Source organism: Amblyomma maculatum, chromosome 2 (assembly GCF_055883805.1).
Source record: "Amblyomma maculatum isolate TAMU_Amacu chromosome 2, ASM5588380v1, whole genome shotgun sequence".
Lineage (NCBI taxonomy): Eukaryota > Metazoa > Arthropoda > Arachnida > Ixodida > Ixodidae > Amblyomma > Amblyomma maculatum.
Genome location: NC_139345.1, coordinates 124,495,036 through 124,520,382, shown reverse-complemented (window position 1 = coordinate 124,520,382; position 25,347 = coordinate 124,495,036). Strand labels below are relative to the sequence as shown.

The window sequence follows — 25,347 nt, the reverse complement described above, 5'->3', positions numbered from 1 at the left end:
CGAAGTACCCTTTGGACATGCTATTCTAATAGGCTCTATTATCCCACTTCCAGCTGTCAACCGCCTCAACCCAATCCTGAACTTCGTTCCTTCTCACTTCGCGATGGCTTAGAGAATTACTGCAAACAGTAAATAAATCTTGCGTAAAAGTAAATTATCGAGGTGCAAAACTTATAATGTGACGAATATCTTGACTTGATATGGGATTTTCACATATACATTCCGCGCAATAAGTAGATAGCGAAGCAGAACTTTTCCTGCTCTCGAGCGTTCCGTTGATAAATTCATGCCACAGATTAGAAAGCAAAACTAACACTTTTATTGCATTTAAGCACGAATGCAAAGAATCAAAACGTAACCTCGATAGGTTTTATGTTTATGCAAAACAAAGTAGGCAGCTTATTCTTTCGGGATTCCAGCGTTGATGTCACCTTCGATGCCACATTCGTCCTTACCCCGCAAGATCTTGAAGTAGCCTGCAAATGGTACAGCGTCACATTTTGCTTTTTAAAACACACATGCCTTGATTACACTTTTTAATCTATGTACACAGGCACATTGCTCGCTATCTTTAGGAGCACGCAGTCAGCTAGAAGTGCTTTGCGTAGCAATAAACATATGAGAGACCTCAAGGTGCCTGCCTATATCCTTGCAATACGTATGTCAAACCCATGGCGATATCTCCTTCCTAGTGGCCTGTTCTATGCACATATTTTAGTTCACATACAGCAGATACAAAGAGCATCAGCATAGATTGAACAGTGGTTCACAAAACCAGGCTAATACTTTCATGACAGCGTTTTAGCACGAGCTGTAAAAGCAACAACAAAGCTTTTCGGCTTAATTCAGCAGAGATTACCTTTGTCTCCCCAGTCTTCGTTCCAGGAGTTCGCCACGAGCCAATATGGATAGCCGTTTTCCGTGCCCCATCCAAGGATGCGAATGGCATGTAAACCTACCATTTCGTCACTGTGCCTCTGGTATACACCTGTTGTGAATCAGGACAGTCTTGTGGTTATACTCCCTACTTCAGGACGTACTTCAAAATCATTTTACGTTCTGCACACGCACTATGCGTGTGCATCGGTGGAACCACTACAACATCACACATATTGCTTAAGATGTCTTAGAGTGGGTACCTTCATTGGCGAGGGAATCCAGCGGATGAGTATATCTATGTGTCCCAACATATGTAACATAAGAAGCACACAGAGAACAAAAAAAAGTTGTTCAGTCCACTAATCTCATCTCCTCTACTATATTTCCGTATTGCGTTGCACATGCGATATAATGACGGCTGCATCAACAGAGCGGCATTCTCCCTACTGGAATAAGTCTTCTCTAGAGCGTGTTGTTGGGCTAGTTGGTTCTGCATAGCAAAGTTGAAGTTAGCGTGAAAGCGTGTATGCACATGCAGAAGAAACAATCAATATATGTGTCTCTGCTAAGTATTCGCCCTAGTCTTGGTGCTAACGTCATATTTTGTTCACCAGCGCAAGAATCTTGCAGCGGGCTACGACAACCTGCAGTCTTTCACGGATGATGCCGTCATTGATACATAGAGCGAAAATCAGGCACAATTCTTAGCCATGACCAGACAAGTGCGGGCGCAAACGTCGTACAGGATAATAAACAAAAATTGGAGTTTGTCTGATTATTTGCATGTTTTGTACGGGGCAGTGGGCTCGGATACCTCCTTGACCAGGCTCTTTGACTTGCACTTACATCGTATATCACACGGCAGCATTATGCATTTCGCCTACATGAAAACTCCGAGAAAAATGGTTACGAGTAAATAAACGGCGCAGTAACTAGTCTTTTTCCTGTTGAAAACCGAAATGAGAGCCGAAAAAAATGAACGAATGAAGAGGGAAAGAGGAGTTCTAATTGGTGTATGAATGTCTATGCAATAAATTCGGCCTGCTGTATTTCGTTCTCGAACAATCAAATCTCACAACCCACGGTGTCTTTTCCATCCAGCCTCAGTCAAAAGGTGGCCACGATGGCCCTCATTCACCAATCATTCTAGGGCTTAGGCTGATTGTGTAAGATGAAACTACCAGGAAGGTAACAACTTTCGACGGCATCAATAATGGCTTAATCCCGGCATAGCTTTGCTGGATCGGGATTGTTCTCTATTTCTATTACGGCTTTTATTTTATTGTACAACAGAGGACAAATTAGAAGGTGAAAAAAAGGCATCAATACCAAGCTTAAATTAACTTTGTTGTCTTTGGTTTTGTCAAAAGAAATTTATGTCATCACATGTGTCACAGTTGAGTTACTTCAAGCCGAATACGTATGTAGCAGTAATATATTTCGCGAAGCACTCCTTGACTCCGTCTGGTATTTTCTCTGTGCATAAAGGTTCCTTACTCGCTTTCGGCGCTTCGGCTATCGCCGCTGCGGCTTCCGAGGATACGGCCAGGAAACGTATTCGTTATTTGCATTTATTGCTATTCTCAATGACAATTTTCGCGCAATTCAAATCAAAAACATACTTTGGGCACGTCTGACGTAGAGCCCACAGGTACTTGAAATCAGGTTAACTTGCTCTTGAGCAATCATACGTCATGTTACATGTTGCTATAATGACATCCGCCTGTTATTTTAGGTATCAAAATATATGTGCTCCTATTTAGACTTTTTCTTTTGTGTTTGTTTATGATTGCTTGTGAAGCACAACAAAAACTTCTTTATCTATAAATGAAATGACATGGACAAGGTGGGCTTTCTGTTATAATACAGTCGCACCTTATTACGTTTCCGTGCTCCAACAAAAACCTCAAGTAAAGTAAGAAATATGGTCGTGTTATTATTTATTCATGATACGTGATGGACTATTGGTAACCGAAACTGTTCCTATTTCGATTTTACTTAAATGTACGAATGTGATGCCCTAATACGAAATTCTTGAAGCTTATAAAATCAATGTAAAGTAATCGTCCAATCATGACCATTGAAATAAATGAACACAAGAATTACAAATACTTTATCAACAGCGTAATCAACGGCTGCTTGTGAAAAAAATACATACTTACCACTCTTGTACGAAAGAAAATCAGCGTAGACCGCGAAGTCTGCTTCCACGGGTCCGTTCTTGAAGATTTCTGTTTTAATCTGATCCACGTCACCACTGATGCTGTAGACTTGTTTTGCTGCACAAGGAGTGGCAAAGTCACCAATACTTATCAATGTCGCACACTTTATGGTCTAGCTTTATATAGACAGATATTAGATATCGGTGTTACTAGAGACACACATCCGGCTATTTATTTTGCTTCGGGATATGCCTTACGACCGCAAAGAGATTATAACTGTCAAAACATTCTGAAAATGTCTGGCAACTTTGCTGTTTGGTAGCTTACAAATGTTGGCTGTTTTTACTTCTCTTCAATCGCTTCTAACTTTGTGATACGACCACTGCCGAACCAAGTTCCAGATTTAGGACCTCGAACCGAAAAAGCACACCTTATTGCTCATCACTGAGACTTTCAGGCCGTTCTTGCTAAGAATTGGGCAAGACAAGGCCAGATGAAGGAGCAGCGTATGAGCTCTCATTGCCATTTTTAGTCACCACTCTCAGTGAAGGTCCCGTAATGACCCCTGACGTATTAAGATAAATATTTGACATAAAACTTAAGCACAAATTGCACAGATGAGTAACAGTATTTTCCGTTGTCCAACAGCTTGAAAAGAGGAAAATTTCTGTAAATAGCTACGGTTAATTGCAGTTCCACTGCTAGATAGACCGTTCCATCCCAGCGCAACGATCCGTCTAGGCGACTTTTTTCCCGTAGGAAACTGCGGTGGGCAGAATGCCAACTAAGCCAACGCATCCTTGCATTGGTTTAGTTGCGGAAAAAAAGGCCATCCTAATGTGAATAAAAGCTAAAAGCACTATCGATAAATGTTTCAAAGAAGGGGAGGGAAGGCCGAGCCAATTCCGTCCCGGCACATTCGAGAAACATGCTGTCACCTGGAGACCAATGACCAAGCGTGAGAATAAAAGTCTCTCCTTCTTATATCTCTATCTCCTTTCCGTCTCATCTTTATAACACTTTTGAATTCCCAACTGCCGCGTCGCAGCCGCCACGAGACCATTTCACGACGCGCGGTTGGTGTTGTTCGAACGACTGGTGTGCTTCGTAAGATCCGTCAGCCGCGTTGCCAGTGGTATTGCCTTCGGAGCGCAGACTTTGCGGCTCCCTTGCCTGGTCATGTTATTCCTTCATGTGCTCGTAATGTCATCATGTCAGTAGAGCCGGAGCTACGAGAGTGTTAAGTTTTTGTGTTCGTGACTTTCGACATACGACCCCATAGAGTTAATACTACTAAGACTAGAGCGAAAGCTACGGCAGCACTCCCATGAAAAACCTCTCCAGTCCTTTGCTAATCGCGTTTGCAGCCATGATGGTACCTCTCGCACACTACAGCTCTGTACCGCCAACGCCCTCTAGTTCTAGGTTCAACAGAAAAACTGATACGAAAATATTGCAAGTACGCTTTTATCAGCCATTTTATCACTTAAATTGTTAATTCCTTGCAAAGGTCCCGGACAGACCTTTATTTGCACTGGGGAAGCGAATCACTTCGCCGGCAATGAATACATCTATCTTGGCAACTGAGGTGTTGGCTTAGGCTGTAGAGCAGTCGCTTCAAGCCATACCACTGTATCACAGGATGCTTGCATCAAATATCCAAGGCAACATGCAGTAATCCCCGGTAATATTCATCGCTAAATGATTTCTCCTTTGCATTGTCACCATCCAAATCAGTGAATATAAATTTTGTAATACCACTGAGTGCGCGATGCAGCTGATTTATACCCAAAAACATTCAATGATAGGCAGCCATTTACAATCTATTACGAGAGTTCGAGTACGTACCGTAGTGCTTGTCTTCGCTGTAGCCCTTTTCGTAGCCCTTGCGGCATTCACGGACGCACTTTGGGGTCGGCTTAATGGCCGTGCAATTGGGAAGTGGACCCACTATGTGGTGCTCGCATGGGGGGAAGTAGTATGGCTGGCAGCCGTCGTCTGTGCCGTACAGGCCCCCAGTGACGATGCCGTCCGTCTTGTAAGAATCCCATGCAGCCGATGGAAAACCTCCGTCGCATCTGAGGGAAATTAATTTTGTCTTACTTTAAAAAAAAAGTGAAATAAAGGTGAAGTCCCGTGAACGTTACAATGTATTGAGAGGGTTATTACCACCGCCTTAAATAAAAAATAAATCATTTACACATCCTGAAATTTAGAGAGTTTTAATTCAAGTGAGTTTGTAACGCGACCAATACTCGCCTAGGGTAAATTATGAAGCATTGCGGGATCGACAGCCTCTGTATGTTAGACATGCTTTTAAATACAAAAAAGTCATTCTGGAGTCGAGAGAAAAGCATTGCGCTTTGCAAAATTCGTTTTCAGATCATGTAATTTTTATCGTTTTCGTCGAGCCGCCTTAAATCCATTATATTCGCAAAGTTCTTAACTGTAAATGACACAGCCCAGCAACCTCTGGGCTAATCAGAAAGCATTTTCAACAGTGAGGCTAGTTCTAAAACACAACGCAGTGCAACCTAAAAGGTAAGAAACACATACGTGTTTGCTACGTAATTGTTAAAAGAGAGAAAACAGATAAAGAATTCTTCAAAGAGCATGAAACCAGTTTAGCCTACGAGTGTCTCAAAATGGCACCCGAAAGGCAACGCACTCTAACGGCAAAATATTATTTAATTGCGTGCAATAAATATCTAAGATGAGTTCTCCAAAATCTATTATTCAGTTTGGTGCCAAGTGCATGGGTAAAATTAGGTTGTGGAGGAGGTTTTGAAGCAACCTATCTAGTTGTTTTACAACCAACGTCCCAACGTGCCTACGAGGTGGCCATTTCTTTTTTCGGTCATTTCATGCAATCCCGCGAAATATAAAAAATTCACGTGAATGTGCTCGTGCGTTGTGATATTGCATCGCTCCAAACAAAGTTTGGACGAAAGAGAAGTTTCTAGTGACTAGACCCAAGTGAACGGGCTGCACTGTGACACAAAAAAAAGCCGAGCCCGCCTTGAATTAGAAGACTTCATTACTACTCTCTCTCTTCTTTAATAAAAATAATTGGTTCAGAGCAAGGGAAAGGCGCAGTATCTGTCATACATGTCTTTGCGGACACCTGAACCACGCCATAAGGGAAGGGGGAAGGTGGCAGTGAAAGTAAAGAGATGAGCCATAGTGGTGGGCTACGGGGTAATTTCCACCACCTGGGGTTTAACGTGCGCTGTTTTATTTAGTGGCAGGGAAAGGCATGATAACTGTCTCACTTGTTTTCTGTGGACTGATTGATTTATTTTTAGGAAGGGAAAGGCGCGGTAACTGTCTCACTTGTTTTTCTGTGGACACCGCAACCGCGCCGTAAGGGAAGGGAGGAAGATGGGAAGGAAAGCGGAACGAGAGAAAGAGGAGCCGTAGTGGAGGGCTTCGGAGTAATTTCGACCACCTGGGGATCTTTAACGTGCACTGACATCGCACAGCGCACTGACGCCTCTTCGTTTCGCCTCTTTCGAAACGCAGCCGCCGAGGTCGGGTTCGAATTTTCTGTGAGGTGTCCACAGAAAATTCGAACCCGACCTCGGCGGCTGCGTTTCGATGGAGGCGAAACGAAGAGGATTTTTTTTTATTGATTTATATGAAGGGACACCTCAGCCGCGCCGTAAGGGAAGAGAGGAAGGTGGGAGGAAAGTGTAAAGAGAGAAAGGGAAGCCATAGTGGAGGGCTGCGGACTAATATCGACCACCTGAGGATCTTTAACGTGCGCTGACATCGCACAGCACACGGACGGGTACTCTGGTACAGTAGTCCGGCTTCTTACCACTGCACAACCCCGTGGGGCGGAGTAGCCGGGTTCAAACCCGACGACGGCGGCTGCGTTTCGATGGAGGATAAACGATGTGGCGTCCGTTTGCTGTGCGATGTCAGCGCACGTTAAAGATTCCCAGGTGGTCGAAATTATTCCGTAGCTCTCCACTACGGCTCCTCTTTCTCGCTTTCCACTTTCACGACCACCTTCCTCCCTTCCCTTACGGCGCGGTTGAGGTGTCCACAGAAAACAAGCGAGACAGTTACCGCACCTTTCCCTTCCTATAGACCAACACCGTGTTTACAAACACAGGGGGCGCTCGCGGCGCCGCAGCCGACTGGGGGTGAAAAATAGGGTTAGCGTCCATAGGAATACATGGAATCGAAATATTCCACAGCAGCTTTCTCATTTCACGGGGCAACTGTGATGTCGTTATTCGGTACAAAGCAACTATGAACATCCTAGAACAGATCATCAAAATATGAAATCCCATTACCGAGGCGAAATATTTTTAAAATACCGCGAAACATGTTGGGGTGCGAGTTGGGAGGGCGACCCGTACAAAAACATGCAAACACAACTTACCGGGATATTTTTCTCATTTCGCAGAGCATCAGAAGTGTTGGCCGGTCGTTAAACGTTGACCAGCGCTTTGAAGAAGTGTTTGATAAAGTATGGTGCGTCATTATGGAGGCAGTCTACTTTTAAAATGTCCCCGAATAACCTGCGTTATGAATCCAGACACCACCAAAAGGCAAACTGGGTGTAGCGAATCGCGGTTTTGCTTAGTCTGATATGCTGCCGCAAAGGGTAAATAAGCTTGATAATACTGTCGCTCCAGTGATACGTGCTAGACAGCATCACATTTAAAAAGCAGTTGGCAAACGCCATACGACAATATGAACCGAACGAGATTCGCGCATTGCAGCAGACGACAGCGCAGCTGGCTATGCCCACAGCGGTCGCCTCCAGCTCCGGAGCGTCTGCTAGCGACAGCGTAGGTGATGCATATGGTCGTCTGCAACTGTGCGCGGTCAGTTTATCGTGCTGTTAGCGGTCTCGCAAGTCGTCAGACTTGCAGTACTTGCAAGGGAATGTAGTGTGCCATGCAACATGATGTCGGAGCGTGATACAAGACGTTCACCAAAAAATGAGAAGGGTTCAACGCTGCTGAACCGAGTAAATTGTTGCGGTAAGTTGTGTTTGCATGTTTTTGTACGGGTCGCTCTCCCAACTCGCACCCCAACATGTTTCGCAGTGTTTTAAAAATACTTCGCCTCGTTAATGAGATTTGATACTTTCGTGATCTGTTCTAGGATGCCCATGGTTGCTCTGTACCGAATAACGACATCACAGATGACCCGTGAAATTAGAAAACTGCTTTGGAATATTTCGTTTCCATGTATTCCTATGGGAGCTAAGTCTATTTTTCACCCCCAGTCGGACCACGCTAACGTTAGAAGCGCCACCGCATCGTGCTTACGTCAAACCCGGGTACGCCAGCACAGTAGTCGGGTGTCTTACCACTGCACCCCCCGGCGAGGCATTAACGTGCGTTGACATCGCACAGCCCACGGACGCCTCTGAAGAAGGGTGGTTGCTCCTGGTCCTACGGGGCTGGGACCGGCGATCAGTCTGCCACCATAATCGTATCTGCTGTAGGCCGTCATTGCACCCACTACCGTTTTTGGTGGTGGAAGACGGCTGTTGCGACGCGCGTCTTTCTCCCGTTTTCTTTTTCCTTCTTCTCTATTTTCTTTCCTGTCCGCACGAGGCAGCGGAGGTGGCTCAGCTACAGAGCCAGTAGCAGACCGGTGCATTTTCTTTTCCTTCTTTCAGTCGCAACAACAACACGGCTGTCTCTTCGTTTCGCCTCCATCGAAACGCAGCCGCCGCGGTCGGGATCGAACCCGGGTACTCCGGCACAGTAGTCGGGGGTTTTACCACTGCAACAACCCGGCGGGGCCTCTCTCTTTTTTCGTCTTAATTTTTCAGTTTGATAGCTCCGTCCGAGTCGGCTGTCAGTGACCTTTTCATCGCTTATCGCTCGTTGATCGCGGCTCGGGCTTTTCGTGTCCCAGAAAAATTTGCTGGCGAACTTTTGAGACTATTCTGACAGTGGTGTCTGTCGGCTGCTCTTTTCGAGACGGATCCGCTGCAATATGCTAGGGCAGGATCACAGTCACGTAGTATTTTTTTTTTTATATTTCGAGAGCTTAAAATTTTTGAAAAAACGACGGCGTAGGAAGTAGGTAAACAGAACTGAAAGGCAGTTGTTCTGAAAATAATAATATATAATATTTTTCATCATTGTTAATTACCCCATTAAACGTAATACAACAAATACTCCGAGGAGCACTACACGACGACCAACAATACGTAGCTGGTTTCAGCAAGCTGCAGTACTCCGCTTTCTTTTTTAATCCTTGGTTCATTTTACGTGAAATATCGTGCGCAGGCATTATCTGCAGATCAATAATATATTCGCCACATTGCATTAGCATAGCAGAAAAAAACACAAATTAATAGGTGTCTATACATATTACTCCATAGGCAGAAATCAGTGCTTTACAAAGTGACTTTCATCGCAATTGTTCCGGAAGCAGCGATGTTCGGTGCTGCTAATTGAGTTCTCATCGGTTCTCTCAAATATTCTATCTTCCGCTAGTTCGCGGAGATGACCTCCTGCACTGAGGCGTAGGAACTCTGGAAAATAGCATTTTATTTTGTGAACAAGAACGGCCCATTGCCAGTAAAGGTTTTATTGTCTCCAACAGGAGTGACGCTATTTGCAAAAATAAAAATGTGAGAATTTCTCCCCTTGATGAAAGCCACAAGCTTGGTCACGAGTTAGTGGCGGCAGTCAACGAGTGAAGGGGCTCAGTTGCGACAAGTCGACAATCTTCGTGCCGCAACATCGACAGTTAATATAGGGAGCAGCGGGGGCGATGCGGTCGTTTAGGGTTGATATATGCTCGAGGACTCTACAACTGCATATAAAGCGTCTCGATATGTTTTACATAATCCTGGTGTGCCCAAAGTGAAATCTCCTCGCCAGGAGGCAAAGAAAGGGGAGTACAGATCAAAACGTAACTGAATATCCGGGATTTTCATATCACATTATGTGTAATAGAGATTCACAAGAACAAATTTACTGGTGTCTCACCCAAATCCACAACTAGTACAGCAGGTGACGAGGTCCTCGGCGGAGATGTTCACCTGGGCTCTTCCGTTGGAATGAATGCAAATTCGGTCGGACATGGCTTCTACGGCTCCAAATGCCTGCATCACGATAAAGCCCACTTTAGGTCATTTGAACACTCCCAATGAAAAACCTTGATATACAAAAACAACCAGCATTTTTAGTGGCATTCATTCTTACCCAAGTATATATCCGTAGCGAGAACCCCTTTTCTAAACGATTGAAATGCACTGGAGCACTTAATATTCTTGTTTAAGGTTGCATTAAGTCTGCTCAGTAAGCGAATTTTTACTGTTTGATCATCTATAGCGATTTGCGTACGGGTGTTTCACATATCGGTGTTCTCATCATTTTATTCATCATTTTCCATAGCTTTTATTTTTGCCTGGTCTTCGCATTTTCTGTTGAGCGGTGTGCGCATGTTCAGATCATTCAGCACAATATACAGTTGTTGTTTGCCTGCGAAAACGAGGTGATATCCTGATCGTCTGCTCGATTCGCATTTTGTGAGGAGTTTCTTCTGCCGTGCATCTTTTTCTTTTATACTCTATGTCCCACGCCTGCCTAAGGCCTTCTTCAAGGCTGGCAGTAGGTCTTAAACAAATAAATAAAACCTTTGCTCTGCGGCAAACCGCAATAAACAGTCATTGAAAACTAAGTTTGTCTGGACAACACGAACACATTATTGTCAGTAGAAAGTCCATATATGTGCATGTCGCAGTTAATGACAGCAACTTCCAAAATACGGTACCAATTGAAGGGATGTATTAAACCCTTACAGGGTATTGGGTTTCCAGGGTTTTTTCTGGTGCCTAAACGAATACAATCAACTGTCATAATCACTTTTCACTACGTTAACATTCTTCGTACAACTTCCGATCATGATGTAAGTAATAGTAGCGTAAATTTTACGAATCATTTCCCAGCTTTCTTAGACGTCATAAATCGGCGTTATAAGGCAGCCCCCAATACCGCGCCTCGCGTAAATGGATGGCAAAATTTGGGTATAAAGTTGAAAGGAAACCAAAAACTCCCATGAAGGGGCATGCTAAGATATTTGAGCTGGTCGCTTCATCTTGATTAGCTGTGCATAATTTGACTGCAAAGTGCTTCCTAGTTATGTACTGAACAGCCCCCATGGGAACAGGGAATAAGTGAAGTGACAATACATTTTCTAAATTCCAACGGCATTTCTTGAAGCTCAGTGCCCCGAAAAACTGGTCGCAGCAGCACAAAGGAGAACCGTCTGTCCAGATTTTCTGGCCTTGGGTCAAAAGCGCACTCTTCCCTTTCTTGCTCAAATCTAAGTATCACGTTCGTAGCGCTAGAAAGACGAGGGTGGCTGCTTCTGGCCCTACGGGGCTGGGACTGGTAGGTTACTGCCGCTTGCGGAGGGGGCTAGCCTGCCACCGATTTTTCATCAGTTGTAGGCCGTAATTGCACCCGCTATCGTTTCGGTGGTGGACGACGGCTGTTGTTGCGGCGCGCGTCTTTCTCTCCCTTTTCTTTTTCTTCTCTATTTTCTCTCCTGTCCGCACGAGGCAGCGAAGGTGGCTCAGCTACAGAGCCAGTAGCAGGCCCGTGCATTTTCTTTTCCTTCTTCCTTCAGTCGCAACAAACACATTTCCGGTTGTCCTTACTGCGTTGGCATTTCTTGAGCACCTCGAGTTAGTTTTATCCCAGCAAAGTATAGATGCTACAACAAACTAGGGATTTTAAAGGCCGTTGTTATTTATGATGTGGTACTACATGCAGCCCTTAGCACCGCTAAGTCTCGCGCCTTTATTGCTTCAATGGGAGAATTCAGTCACATTTTTTGAAGCGGAAGCTTCACTGCGCCACCTCGGACCAAGGTCAGCGACGGCTCACGTTGGACCTTCAGTGAGTCAGAGGACACTCGTCGCGCTGGTTATGCCGCCGGCGCGCGTGCTCTTTCCGCCGCCGCAGCTGGAACCATCGCGCATGCGCTCTCCCGCTGTCAGACTGCGTGACGAGACGCTGGCGTGACTCGTCGCACGCTTGGCCGCGGTTTAATGAGGAGCGCACCGTACGCCTAGGCAGTGCACGCTTCGCCATGGATACGAGCTAAGCTAGGCCCTATGTTAACGTTACGCAGTGTACCTTGCAACGTCGTCCGCAGGTGACATGCTTCCGCTTCGTATAACTAGGTTTAGAAATGTTGAACATTGTGAACATTTTTGTACAGTAACTATATTAATTTAATGCGCTTTCCACTGAATTCAGGCCCTATGCAACCTTCCGCACTGTTGCAAGGCACGTTTAGGTGCTGCGTCGAACGTTTTTTCGAAATGCGTTCAAATTTTATACAATCCTCGTCTCAAGTAACCAATTTTTTTAACCAGTTAGGTTGGTTGGTTGGTTGGTCTGTGGGATTTAACGTCCCAAAGCGACTCAGGCTATCAGAGACGCCGTAGTGGAAGACTCCGGAAATTTCGACCACTTGGGGTTCTTTAACGTGCACTTAGGGTGGGCATCACATAATTGTGATTGAACTTCCTTTCTAATCGTTCTTTCTTGCGTTTAGAGCCGGCACTAAGCACTGGATTTTTCAAGGTCGTATTTTCCGCAATGGAGGGAAACATTCTCTAAAATTGACATTTTCAAAAATCAGTTACTCAACTTCATGCTTTAAGAATTAAACGAACTTGTTCGCGCTCGCAATTGTCGAGCAGTATATTTATTCTGAATACCATGGTACAACAGTAGAATCTGCTGTAAATGTGTGGCTTCTAAAAATTCACTCGGAGACAAAAAATTGTCCGTCAGCGGACAGTTCCCATATTTTAAACCAGCGTGCACTCCTTGGTGCTTTGTTGAATGCAAGTGTCTTGTTTCCGAATAGACTTTATTTCATTACACGGAGGTGTTTGTGATATAACAAAACGTCTATGCAACATCTCTAACAGATATCTCTTAAGCAGTAGATAGTTACGGAGCTTTGTTTCCAGGGAGCGTCCCGATTTCAACTGGGTTTCATACTGTTTCGTAAAGACTTTGAAAATTGCATATGTACGTAGAACGATACTGCAATCTAAGAAATGCCGCGTTTAAGTTAAAAAAGCAGCCATAGCGGAGTGATTTCATGCTACACTACACAGATGAAGCCGTTTCCAGATTGAATCTTCGATATAGCGCCGTGTATTTCTTTTTTTTTTTTCAGAAAATACAGCCGTTATTTTTTAGTTATGCGCTGCAGGGTGGTGAAACAGGTAAACTAGAGCGCTCTCTTGATTTACTCGTTACGGCGGCCAAAAAGTTCCCTTCTGAAAACTGTAGCTGAGGCCCGCCAACCCAACATGTGGAAAACTCTGTGCACTTGAAATAAATTTAAAAGATTGGTCTCTAGACAGTTCCGCACGCAATAATTTCTGTCCAGCATAAGCGGGGGCAAACGACGGTACCGGTTCGCCAATGTGCTCACCCAACAAGATCCACATGACGACTGGTCACGGATGACGCGAATGTTGTTGCAGTGGGACCATTGCTCTCGAGCGTCAAAAGACTCAGGCAGGTCCTTGGGAATCTCTACATGGTAGAACAAGGGCAGCCTGTAGTTCTTGCTGTCGGGGTGGACACCCATGAGACCCCTGATGTAGCTGAGGGGAGTGTTCTTGTCGAAATTCCTGCCGGCCTGTGTGCAACATTGAACTCGACATTTTATCAAGCCCTCAGGTAAGTTCCCTAACTACCTTTCTCAAAGTATTGTAATGTTCTCACCGCAGTAATTTGCGAACCGTTTTTATCCATGCTAAAACCTTGAAGTAAACTTATAGGCTTTAGAAAGAGGCGCCTAAACTTTTACATTAAAAATCTGCTTTAAAATAAGTGTGGAAGGATGCAAACTCGAAAAAAAAATAATTTGGAACCAGCAGCTTTTGCGAATCAAGAACAGTCAATTCCTTTAATCAGCTACAAGTTGACAATTGGTAGAGGACTTATGTACTTTCCTCCGCAGAGCTCGAATTGAAGATTTCCTCGTTCTTTCAAGCACATTTTGACATACGTATAGAAGAGGAAAACGCCAAAGAAGACAGCGAGAAATATTTTGGTAGACAGTGAGAAATATTTAAAATGTGAAATTTTGCTTTTGACGTCCACGCACCACCTCAAACAACTTTTTATTGCATAAGCGCTCACACGATCACAACCACCGCCCTAGAATCTTGTCCGATATTGTTTGTGCAGTCGCCTTTATTGGCTAAGCTGCTCCTTGAGGGCCACGCGGCTCCACACGGGCAATTCAAACTACGCCCGCTAGAGAAGTTCCATGTCGAGAGTCTCCCCGAAGGTTATCAGGTTAGGCAACCAACAGAGAGTGATGGAGCCTATAACTAACCAGTGACTAACCATGACCTTTTTTTTTTCGGAAATACTTCTCATAATTCCTCTTCAACCGAAACTAGTCAGCTGTTTGGAATTACCGGATTACTCAAATAAAATGGCAACCGCCAGAGCAAACTAAAAGCGCAAGTATTTTGATGCATCTCTCTAGTTTGGCAACATTAACCTTCAGAACTTATTCTGTTTAGTGTTCAGCGGAGTAATACACAAGTCCTGTACCAGTGTCCACAGTTAGCGACTGTTATTTTATTTACATTGTAATCTACCATAGCACTTTCACCATGAACAAAAATTTTTCGGTGCCGATAAGAAACGGTTGGGTTTCTAACCATGGCACTCGCCGTAAGTAGCCAAGCGCCTCAACCACAGAGCCACCGCGGCGCCTGCTTTCACTCAATATAACCAGGTTTAAGTATAGGGTAAGACAAAAGCCATTTGTAGCCACGGCTCCCAGATTTTTTTCCAAAACATGCACAATGATTACGGGTTCACAAGCTGCGTGCCGCGCCTTCGCGAAGAATATATTATCTGTGCAGGCTGCGCGCTTGCTGTCACCAATATTTATTGTCACACAGTCCCCATCGTCCGCATCGTTCGGACCCCTGGTCACGCCTCCCTTCAGACCAACGACAAGCAACCTTCCAAGCGCTGTCAACGAAAGCGTAAGCAGACACAGAGGCTGCCAGCACGGCTATGTACTCTTTAAACACGTCACGCAATATTACTGTACACGAAGAATAACACGGCTTCCACGTTAATTAACGCTCACCAAAACCGAAGCTGTGGCGTGGTGTCAACGTCAGACTCAAGCGATTTCCTAAAATGTACCACGAACACCCCCCCCCCCCCCCTTTACCTCGAGAAATTCCTTAGCTGTCAACAACACCTAGCTACACTATACCATTTAGTTTGAGCCTTCACAACACTAGCCGATGGCGCCCCACCCATAAATCCCCCCTTCCATCCTCTTGGATGATGCCTTGGCTAGCACGGAGCCGAGCGACCAGCGCCGGCTGATCGAGCGGGCCTACAACATACAGGCGGCGAACGGGATTCATGACTAAGTCCTTGTATTTCTTCTTAGGATCGCTCTCCCTAGCACGAACCCGCAATACAAGCGATGTACAGCAGCTCTATAGAGGGCCTGCAGGATCGCGGCGCTACATGGAACACAGGACAACAAGCTTCGCATAGACAAACAAGGAAACCACTGCATTAAAGTTTTTTCTTGTCCTGACATCCGCCATCAACTGCTCCGTTGTACGGGGGTACGGGGGGAGGCAAGAGTTAAAACCTCCGTCATTTGAGACAGGAATACCAGTTTTTCCGAGGTGGGACTTTGTTTCCGATTTTTTCGGACTTTGTTCGGTGGACTACGTGCTGAAGCTAGGCCTAACGTGGCCTAGCGTCTCGCGGCGCCCTGGGATCGCGGCGGCCCCGTCGGGGACCCACCCCTAGCCTCGTGAAGCTGACTAAAGCTTAAAAAATGGAAATTGTCGAAGGAACGCCGGTAGATCCGGAGGAATTTCAAGTGCCTGGTCAATGGTATACCACCAAGAAGAAGAAATATGTGCCGCTCGAGAAGACCGTGCAACAAGTTGAGAAGCAGCGAGCTGCTGAGAAGCATGCTGCAAGAAAAATGGCTGCGAAATCGGTGGAAAAGCAGCATGCTCGCCTACCCGATGGCGCCGAGAAAATCATTTTGAGGCCACGTGGCGGCCTCGTACGTCTGCTCAAGTTTGGCAACGCAATCTTGGCTGACGCAATAATCGTGGCAGCTGGTATCCACCCAGGCGAGGCCGGGGAGGACGTCATTAGGCGACGTCGACGAATATTAGGCAGCACTCGATCCTCGTGGCAACTACAAGCGCCGAAAGGAAGAGACGCTACGCGAACCTAACCCACCTCGTGTTCGAGGGGGAGAAGATCGAATTGACTGCCTACGTGGCGACGCCGGAAGATTGCGGCAAGGGCGTGGTACATGACGTGCCACTTACTTATACCGACGAGATCATCATGGAGAGGCTGAGAATCCACGGCAACCCGCCAGTTTTGGGCGTGCGGAGACTCGGCAAAAATTCCAGAACTGTACTAATTCTCTTTGAAGAGAGAGAAGTACCACGATGGGTTCGCCTGACTCCGATGGCGCAGCGATGTCAACTTTACCGCAAAAAAATATGAGGTATGCAATGCCTGCGGAAGACTCGGTCACAGGGAGGACGTCTGTCCGGACCCGAGCAACCTCAAGTGCAGAAGCTGCGGAATGGAGAGGCCACCGCAAGGTCACCAGTGCGAGGCAAAATGCCAGCTATGCGGCAAGGGTCACCTGCTTGGTGACCGAAAATGTAAGGAAATATTTAGGACTCCGTACGAGGTGAAGAAGAAGCAATGGGAGCGAAAAGTCAAGGATAAGCCAGCGCACGACGATAACAGAGGGCGACCGAAAGTCAAGCAAGAAGGAGGAGGAGACTTCCGCGTTAGAGAAGACTCCTTCCCAAGTTTGGAATCTACCACCAACGAGACGCCACCGCAGCAGCGAGGGCGTTCCAGTTCTCGCTCCATGGGACGCTCCAGGTCTGGGTCCAGGAGACGCTCGAGTTCGAGGGACGCGGCCAACCCATGGACCAAGCGGAACGCCAGCGGAGACCGGAAAAATGTAAGCTTCAACAGCGGGGCCTCCCAGGCTAAACCTAGGAAAGATAAGAAAGACGAGGAAATCGAAATTCTTAAAAAAGAAATTGAGGAGCTTAAGGGGGTGATTAAAAAGCTAACGCAAAATCAAAGTTCGAAACAGCATACAGAAAAGCAGGGGCCTCCCACTCCCGCGAAGCAGCTGCCACCTGCTCAGCCAGTCGCCCCGCCACAAGCGGCGCCACCGGCGAAAGGGGATGAGCAAATGGCGACTGAGGCGTCTCGCCCGCCCCCGGTGAAGCGCAAAATTAATGAAACCGACCCGTTCCAAGCACTCGAAAATAGGCTTGACGAAAAATTGAAGTCATTCATGAGTCAAATGACCCAATTCATGAACCAAATTCAGAGCCAGGTACAGGCACTTGCAGGGGAAGTGCAAAGAGTTCGAACTGAACTCGTAGCCGTCAACACGTGGCAGCAGAATGTCGAGCAAACGCTAACCCAGCTGCAAAATGGCCAGGCGCGTAAATGAAAACCAAATTTGGCAGTGGAACTGTCGCGGCTTCCAGCGCAAGAGAGCGCTACTGCAGCAATACCTTCCACTCATAACTGAGACCCCCCTCGCAATCGCCCTTCAGGAAACAGGGAAGGGAGCCAAACTAATGGGATACCAGGTGTTCAACAGCGATAGAGGCGTGAAATCGACGGTGGCGACCTTTGTCAAGCGCAATGCAGCGGTGATAGAACACGATTTGAATTCGAGAGATATCGAGAACGTATTCCAACGAGATATTAACGGGACGAAAGAAGGATCCCAGTCTATTCCTTCTCAACATTTATAGCTCACCCAAGCAAAAGAAAATTAGATTTAGAGCCCTTATGCGCAAAGCCATCAAGGCGGCCGGGAATAATCCCTTGCTGATCGTTGGTGACTTTAACGCCAGACATCAAGAATGGGGCTATGCTTTACAGGACACCAAAGGTAGGCAGCCATGGGAGGACACGTACGAGCTAGGTCTCACCCTCCATACGGATCCCGATCATCCAACGAGGACGGGTAACAGCGTATGCGCGGACACATCCCCAGACCTGACATTTTCAAAAAACTTACAGGGCTTAGACTGGCAAAATTCTGAGCAAAATTTTGGCAGTGACCATTTCATTATCGTTTCGGTCCTCAAAGAGGGCGTAAAGACGCACAGGGCGTGCCAACCGGCCGTTACATAATGGGATCAATGTAGAGAAATCAGGGCAACCGCGCAATTAGAAAGAATTGGGAACATTAAGGAATGGACGGAGGCACTCAAACGCCCCGTTGGTGAGGCGACAAAGACGCTGGTAGGAGACGACGCTCCTGGTATAGCAGATAGCCGACTGCTCCACGTGTGGGACGCTAAACAAAGCATGGAACGCAGGCTGAAGAAACAAAAGTGGAACAAGAATCTTAGAAGACGAATCGCGAGGCATAACAAGGAAATTGAAAGCTACGCGATCAAACTGTGCGAACAAAACTGGCTCAGCAGATGCGACGAAATGGAGGGAGGCATGAATCTCTCCAAAACGTGGGGCATGCTCCGGCATCTGCTGGACCCAACAAATTCAAAAACTCAATCGGGAATAAGATTGGCAAAAGTCAGGCACGCCTTTGAAGGAGACGATGCGGCGTTTATGAATAAGTTAGTAAAAACGTATGTTGCAGACAACCAGCGTTCCCCACTCCCGAGCTACGGTGGCACACCCAATGAGGCGCTTGACGCCCCCATCACGGAGGCAGAGGTAAGGGCGGAAATTGTAAGACTAAAAACTAAATCAGCCCCGGGCCCCGATGGGATCACCAATAAAATGCTAAGGAATCTAGACGATGACTCTATTAGTCTACTAAAGGAATTCATTGGAAAAGTTTGGGAAACGAGCCAGTTGCCAGATCAGTGGAAAACGGCAAACATAATACTAATACCCAAACCGGGAAAACCCCCGCAATTGGAAAATTTGAGACCGATTTCCCTAACCTCATGCGTAGGGAAGTTGCTGGAGCACGTAATACAGACAAGATTAACGTGCTTTATGGAGCAAAACAACCTGTGGCCGCACGAAATGGTCGGTTTCCGACCACACTTGTGCACGCAGGACGTAATGCTCCGACTAAAGCATGATATCATAGACTCGCGATCGAGAGACGCCAAAGTGATCCTGGGCCTAGACCTCACCAAGGCCTTCGACAATGTCAGGCACGAGGCTATTCTCGAAGGGCTCGAAGTGCTCGGAGTAGGGGAGAGAACGTACAACTACATAAAAGACTTCTTATCGGGCAGAAAAGCCTGCATGATATTTCAAAATTTAGAATCCCCTACGATAGAGTTAGGAAGCAAAGGCACACCGCAGGGCTCAGTGCTATCGCCTTTTCTATTCAACGTGGCAATGAGAGGCCTCCCGGGTAAACTTAACCAAATCAAGGGGCTAAATTTTAGCATGTATGCGGACGATATTAACCTCTGGATTAACCATGGGAGCGATGCGAGTACGGAGGAACGCCTGCAAGCAGCGACCGACATCATTGTCGATTACGCGGCTAAAAGGGGACTTTCGTGCTCCCCGCATAAATCTGAGTTGTTCGTTTATAACCCGAAGTACCTCCGCTGCAAGAATAGCGGGGAGTTTCATATTCAGGTGGAAGGCAAACCGGTGCCAAAAGTAGATCAGATCAGTATTTTGGGGATGGTCATTCAATCCCACGGTCACAGCGGAGAGGTCCTGAAAAAATTAGAAAGTTACGCGATGCAAACCCTCGGGCTCTTGAGGAGGGTCGCCACTAAAGGAAGAGGCCTCAAGGAGAGAAATTTACTAAAACTAATCCAGGCATACGTAATAAGCAGAATCAGTTACGCCACGCCATACCTGGACATCAAGGCCGGCGAAAAAGAGAAGTTAGACTGCCTGATTCGAAGATACGTTAAGAAGGCGCTAGGACTGCCCACGGGTACCTCGAGTGAACGACTGCTCGAACTCGGGGTGCATAACACGTGGGCAGAATTGGCGGAGGCAGTGCGAGTCTTGATGGAGTAACTAACAAAGCGCTACGAAATTTAGACGCCAAATCATTAGCCTCTCTCACTAGGTACATGAATCAACACTGGGACCAGGGCACGCTGCCCCCGGAATGGAGATCAGCCAAGGTAACTTTCATACCAAAACCTAACAAACCTTTAGACCTTAAGAATCTGAGGCCAATCTCTCTCCCCTCCTGCACAGGTAAAGTCATGGAGCACGTAATCCTAAATCGACTTAACCGATACATGGAGCAAAACCAGCTCTTCCCCACCACCATGCTTGGCTTCCGCGCGGGCCTGTCAACTCAAGACGTCATGTTACAACTTAAGGAGGATGTGCTCAATCCCGTTTTCCCTCACATCACCAGAGCTATCCTTGCATTGGACCTGACGAAGGCCTTTGATAATGTTGCCCACTCCTCCATTTTACAATCACTGAGCGACCTGAACGTGGGCTCTCGCACGCATGACTATATTGCTGCCTTTCTCAGCAGCCGATCCGTCTGCCTACAATTAGGCACAGTAAAAACTTGCCCTTTCACGCTAGGCAGTAAGGGAACGCCCCAGGGAGCAGTTTTGTCCCCATTTCTATTTAACATTACTCTTATCCCGTTAGCGAGGGATCTTGACAAAATTCCTTCCATCTACCACTCCTTGTATGCGGATGACATCACCATCTGGGTCAATACCGGCAACCATGGCGAAATAGAATCCAAACTTCAGCTGGCCGCTGACACTGTTGCTACGCATGCAAGCAGCATTGGTCTAAGCTGCTCGGCAGCTAAATCTGAGCTCATAGTCATGGACCTAAAAGAACGGAACCCCCCTAATATTCAAGTCCCATTAAACGACACCCCCATCCGCAGGGTCAGTAGAATCAAAATTTTAGGTCTCAGTATTTCTGACACCGGCTCCAACGCCGAGACCATAAAATTAATTCGTGCTGCCATTTTGAATACAGCCTCACTAATTAAGCGTATCGCCAATCGCCATGGCGGCATGAGGGAAGCAGACACACGTCGCCTCATTCAAGCATTTTGCCTATGCAGGATCACCTACTCCATCCCTTACCTCTACCTCACACCCACGGAGACCGAGCAACCCAACAGACTTATCCGCACAGCTTACAAAAGCGCTCTCCTCCTCCCTACATCAACGCCTACTGAAAAACTACTTCAACTAGGGGTTCACAACACCTTGGGAATGCTGGTAGAAGCTCACCTCATTAGTCAGTACCACAGACTCTCACATACCGAAACCGGCCAAATTCTTCTGCGCCGAATTGGGATAAACCTACCCGGTCATACCTCGGCCACACGCAATCCTCCCACCGCTGTTAGCAACAATCTTTACATTCCGCCTCTTCCCAAAAATACCCACCCGGAGCATAATCGTGAGAGACGAAAAGCTAGAGCAAAGACTGCACAAGCACTACCCTCCTGGCGCTCCGGCAGTTTACGTAGACGCGGCCGAATATTCAAACCGACCAGCTTTCGCATTAGCCGCCGTGGATGGATTCCACAACACGATAGTCAGTGCGTCCATTCCAAATTTGCAGGATTCCCTGCAAGCTGAAGAAGCAGCAATTGCCCTAGCAATCACACACTCCTCTGCGGAGTATATCTTCTCAGACTCCAAAACAGCAATTAGTAATTATGCCCATCGCAAAATCCACTCCCCGGCCGCAAACATTCTAGCATCATCCCCTCCACCGAATCACCTCATCATCTTCCTCTGGGTCCCTGCGCACAGCGAACACCCAGGCAACACGGCCGCTCACTCCCAAGCCCGAGCACTCGTCAACCGGGCTGAGAGCGACCTGGTGCCTTCGTCTCGCAGTGCCAGAGATCGGCTTCTTAATTACCACGACCTCACCGTATTTTATAGAAATTCCCGCCTGCTGTACCCTCCTCCGCATAAATCTCTTCCCAAAAGCGACCAGGCTTTCTGGCGCGGACTTCAGACGGCCACAGTCATGACCCCTTTTCTTCTCTCTGTTATAAACCGTGGCGAAACCTCTCCTCACTGCCACTTGTGTCCTAGCACCAGAGCCGACTTTACTCACGTCTTCCTGAACTGCCCGAACAAACCCAAGCCCCCGTGGCAAGGGCCAAGACACCAGGAGCGATGGGAGGCTGCTCTGCGCAGCTCGCTGCCGGAGGTACAGCTTCTGACAGTGAGCTGGGCCCGAGGGGTCGCCGAAGCACAAAAGTGCCCGGCCATCTAGAGCGGCCTGAGGGCCCATCGTCGTCCTGCTCCCTCGCTTCCCTTTACCCCCCCCCCCCCCCCCCTAACCTGGTTCTTTTTGAATCATTAAAGTTGTAACCCACCTACCTCCCAATTAGAGAGACCAAGCACGACCGAGACGGGCAGGGTAATCCTTGCAAAAGTAGGCCTCAACCCAGACAGGGGAGTTCAAAAAAAAGTCACAATTAATAGTGAAATCAGGAATGCCTTGGTAGTCCCCCCCTTCCCTAGGAATATGCATCCAGAATGTAATGTCGAAAGAAGGGCCAAACGAGCTGAAGCCCTAGAGCGACGGTTCAAGAACATGGGAGCAAAGAAAGTAGTCTATGTTGATGCGGCAAGTGGCAGAACAGGTGCGGCGGTAGCTTCGGTAGTCGATGGCCGAGGGGCACCGGTATCCGCGGCAGCCATCAGAGGCCGCAACATAGAGACTGCGGAGGAAGTTGCGATAGCGCTAGCTTGCGTAGGAACAGAAGCCAAGTTCATAATTAGCGACAGCAAAACTGCCATTCAAAATTTTGGAAAGGGGAGGATATCGCCGGAGGCGGCCATAATCCTCACCCAAAGAACAATAAATAGGAAAATTCAGTTGATTTGGACACCCGCTCACGCTGCCGTCCCTGGTAACGAGGCGGCTCACGAGCTAGCCCGAGCTCTCTACTTCCGGGTAGCCGTCGAGCCCCCCGAACACTGGGCATACGACGAGCGTCTGCAAAATTACGGGGAAATCATCGACCATTTTAAATTGGGACGTAGACTGGTACCCCCGCCAGATGTTAGACTTAATAATAGAGAAGCTGTCGCGTGGAGGCGGCTACAAACTAATACGTTCATGAACCCGGTCTGGGCGTTTCACGCGCTACCAGACTTTAGGGACAATGATCTCTGCAAACACTGTGGGGCGAGAGGGACCCTCGACCACATAATTTGGGAGTGCTCACAATCTCCAGGGATAGGGCAAAATATTACAAGTAGAGAAGCCTGGGTACCCTGCTGCGAAGCGCGGACCCTGCGATCCAGCACCGCACCGTCCATCTGGCGGAAGAGGCCGCAAGAAGCCAAGGGCTACCTGCCAGCCTCTAATCCGCGGGCGCACGACTCCCCGTTTCCGATGGAATTAAAAGTTGTACAACCAACCAATCCGTCATTTGACGTGGTGGCTCCCAGATGGTGCCACATGTGCAGCTGAAAGTGCAGCACTGCAGCTTAGTATGCTTTGGAACTATGATCGGTTTAAAAGATATAACCTCTGCTATTTTTAGGAGACTGGTCTCCCATCATCTATAGTTGGAGAAGCATTTGATTCACATTTTCATCAACTGCGAAGCGCTGCATATATTTCCGCACCAAGCGCTTTCTCAGCATTAACATAATTTATCCGCCACTCATGCTGTTTTGCAGAACGCCAAATAAACCGATAAGATCCTCGAATCAGAGCAGATGATCTGAAAACTCTCTTAAGAAAATAGCGCAATAATAGAGTTTATAGGGAGTTTTAGAATAGGGGGACCCAAGGCTTGGAGCCCCCAAGGAAATAGCGCGCGGCAGCACAACGTGCTAGCCGAGCGGTGAGATTTAGAATAGGGTTTTTCCCGACGCAGCGGAGCCGGGCTTGCGTTCGTCGATTGCAGCGCCACGACGGTAGCCAAGGAAAAGCATTTTAATATATAAAAGCAAACAACGTTATATTATTCATCAAAAAGTACTATTATTGTGCAAAAACTATCTTAAGACTACCGGTTATATAAACCGTTTTCGTCAGACAAGACGAAATCGGCCAATTGTCAGTCCATGCCGAGACCGGGAAACCGCATTTGAACCTTCCGCGCTTTCCGCCGTCTGGTCCCCATGGCAACCAAAGGAGACGAACTCGCTAAGCCTAACAGCTCGGTAAATCCGGAAGCAATCTGAAAATATAGTGCGTTTTATCGCTAAAATTTGGTTGTGCGGGCATCATGAGACATAGCATAAGCTTCGTTGGCCTTTCGTTTTCCATGAACGCGTGACACCATGGAGCGGTGACGACGAATGTGTGCCGAGGCGAGCGGCCGCCGCTTAGCCGAGCGCCGCCATGTTGCCGTAGCCCAAGCGACCCAACGGCGGCTTGGGGCGAACGCTATTTTGGAAAAATAGGGGCCGCCCCAAGCGTTAACCCAAGACCCCAAGTACCCCAAGCGCGCCTTACGTTCTGCGCATGCGCATTTCGACGCCCCAAGCTCCTTGGGGGCCCCAAAGCTTGGGGTCCCCTATTCTAAAATTCTCTTATAATTATGAAACAAACGCTACGTCAGGGAAAATTATATATAGAGCTCCGGCGTTACATTTAAAATAACAGCGAAAAGCGGGCTCACCTTCCATGAGGTGTTGAGTCTGTTAATGAAGTCAATCATTTCATTGGACAACGGCTGCATGTGGTGTGAGTGCAGTCGGCGGCTCTGCGCCGCCGCTACGAACAGTGCACACACCAGGAGGACTTTCATCACGCCTGCAGAGGACCAAACTGGGAAGGCAAAGCAGCTTTTGTGGGAACTAGAGCGAAGTGTTGCCTTAATCAGTGTTTCTTGTTGTATTCTTCCAGATATAAAACTTCATATAAACAAATCTAGCTCTAGTAAGCTTTCTGTCAGTTACGGTATCACGTACAACTGACCAAAGAGGAAGAATATCTCGAATCCCCATCGACGCTCAAGGACATAAATATTTAGCTAAATTATGTGGCAAGTGCAAATGCCGAAATTGGAGCAAAAACGGTTTTATTGCTGTATTTGAAGCTGTAACGTCACGCATTACTTTGAGGGTGAGTTACATGTAGCCGTAGGAAAAATAAAATGGTTTTTGCATGTAGCAAGCTTGAAAGCCAAGCTTCCATTTACCTTTGGCTTCATTTACTTACACGGGCTGCAGTTATTATAGGATTTCTATCACGGCCGAGTTGTGTCCAAAACAAAATTATGAATACTATCAACGAACCTTGTCGACATTGAAGCTAAATTACGTTGCTAGTAATTT

The 25,347-nt window shown here is 47.1% G+C and overlaps 1 protein-coding gene across 1 annotated transcript; it reads right to left on the bottom strand.

The window, feature by feature from the left end:
• Nucleotides 1-399: 399 nt before the first annotated feature.
• On the bottom strand, nucleotides 400-24,818 carry LOC146199780 (cathepsin B-like). Its single transcript, XM_084592810.1, has 7 exons — nucleotides 24,690-24,818; nucleotides 13,494-13,703; nucleotides 10,016-10,131; nucleotides 4,890-5,119; nucleotides 3,042-3,158; nucleotides 860-988; nucleotides 400-476 (listed from the first exon to the last, which is right to left on the bottom strand). Exons 1-7 carry the CDS (start codon nucleotides 24,816-24,818, stop codon nucleotides 400-402), a joined length of 1,008 nt encoding a protein of 335 aa, XP_084448936.1.
• Nucleotides 24,819-25,347: the final 529 nt, after the last annotated feature.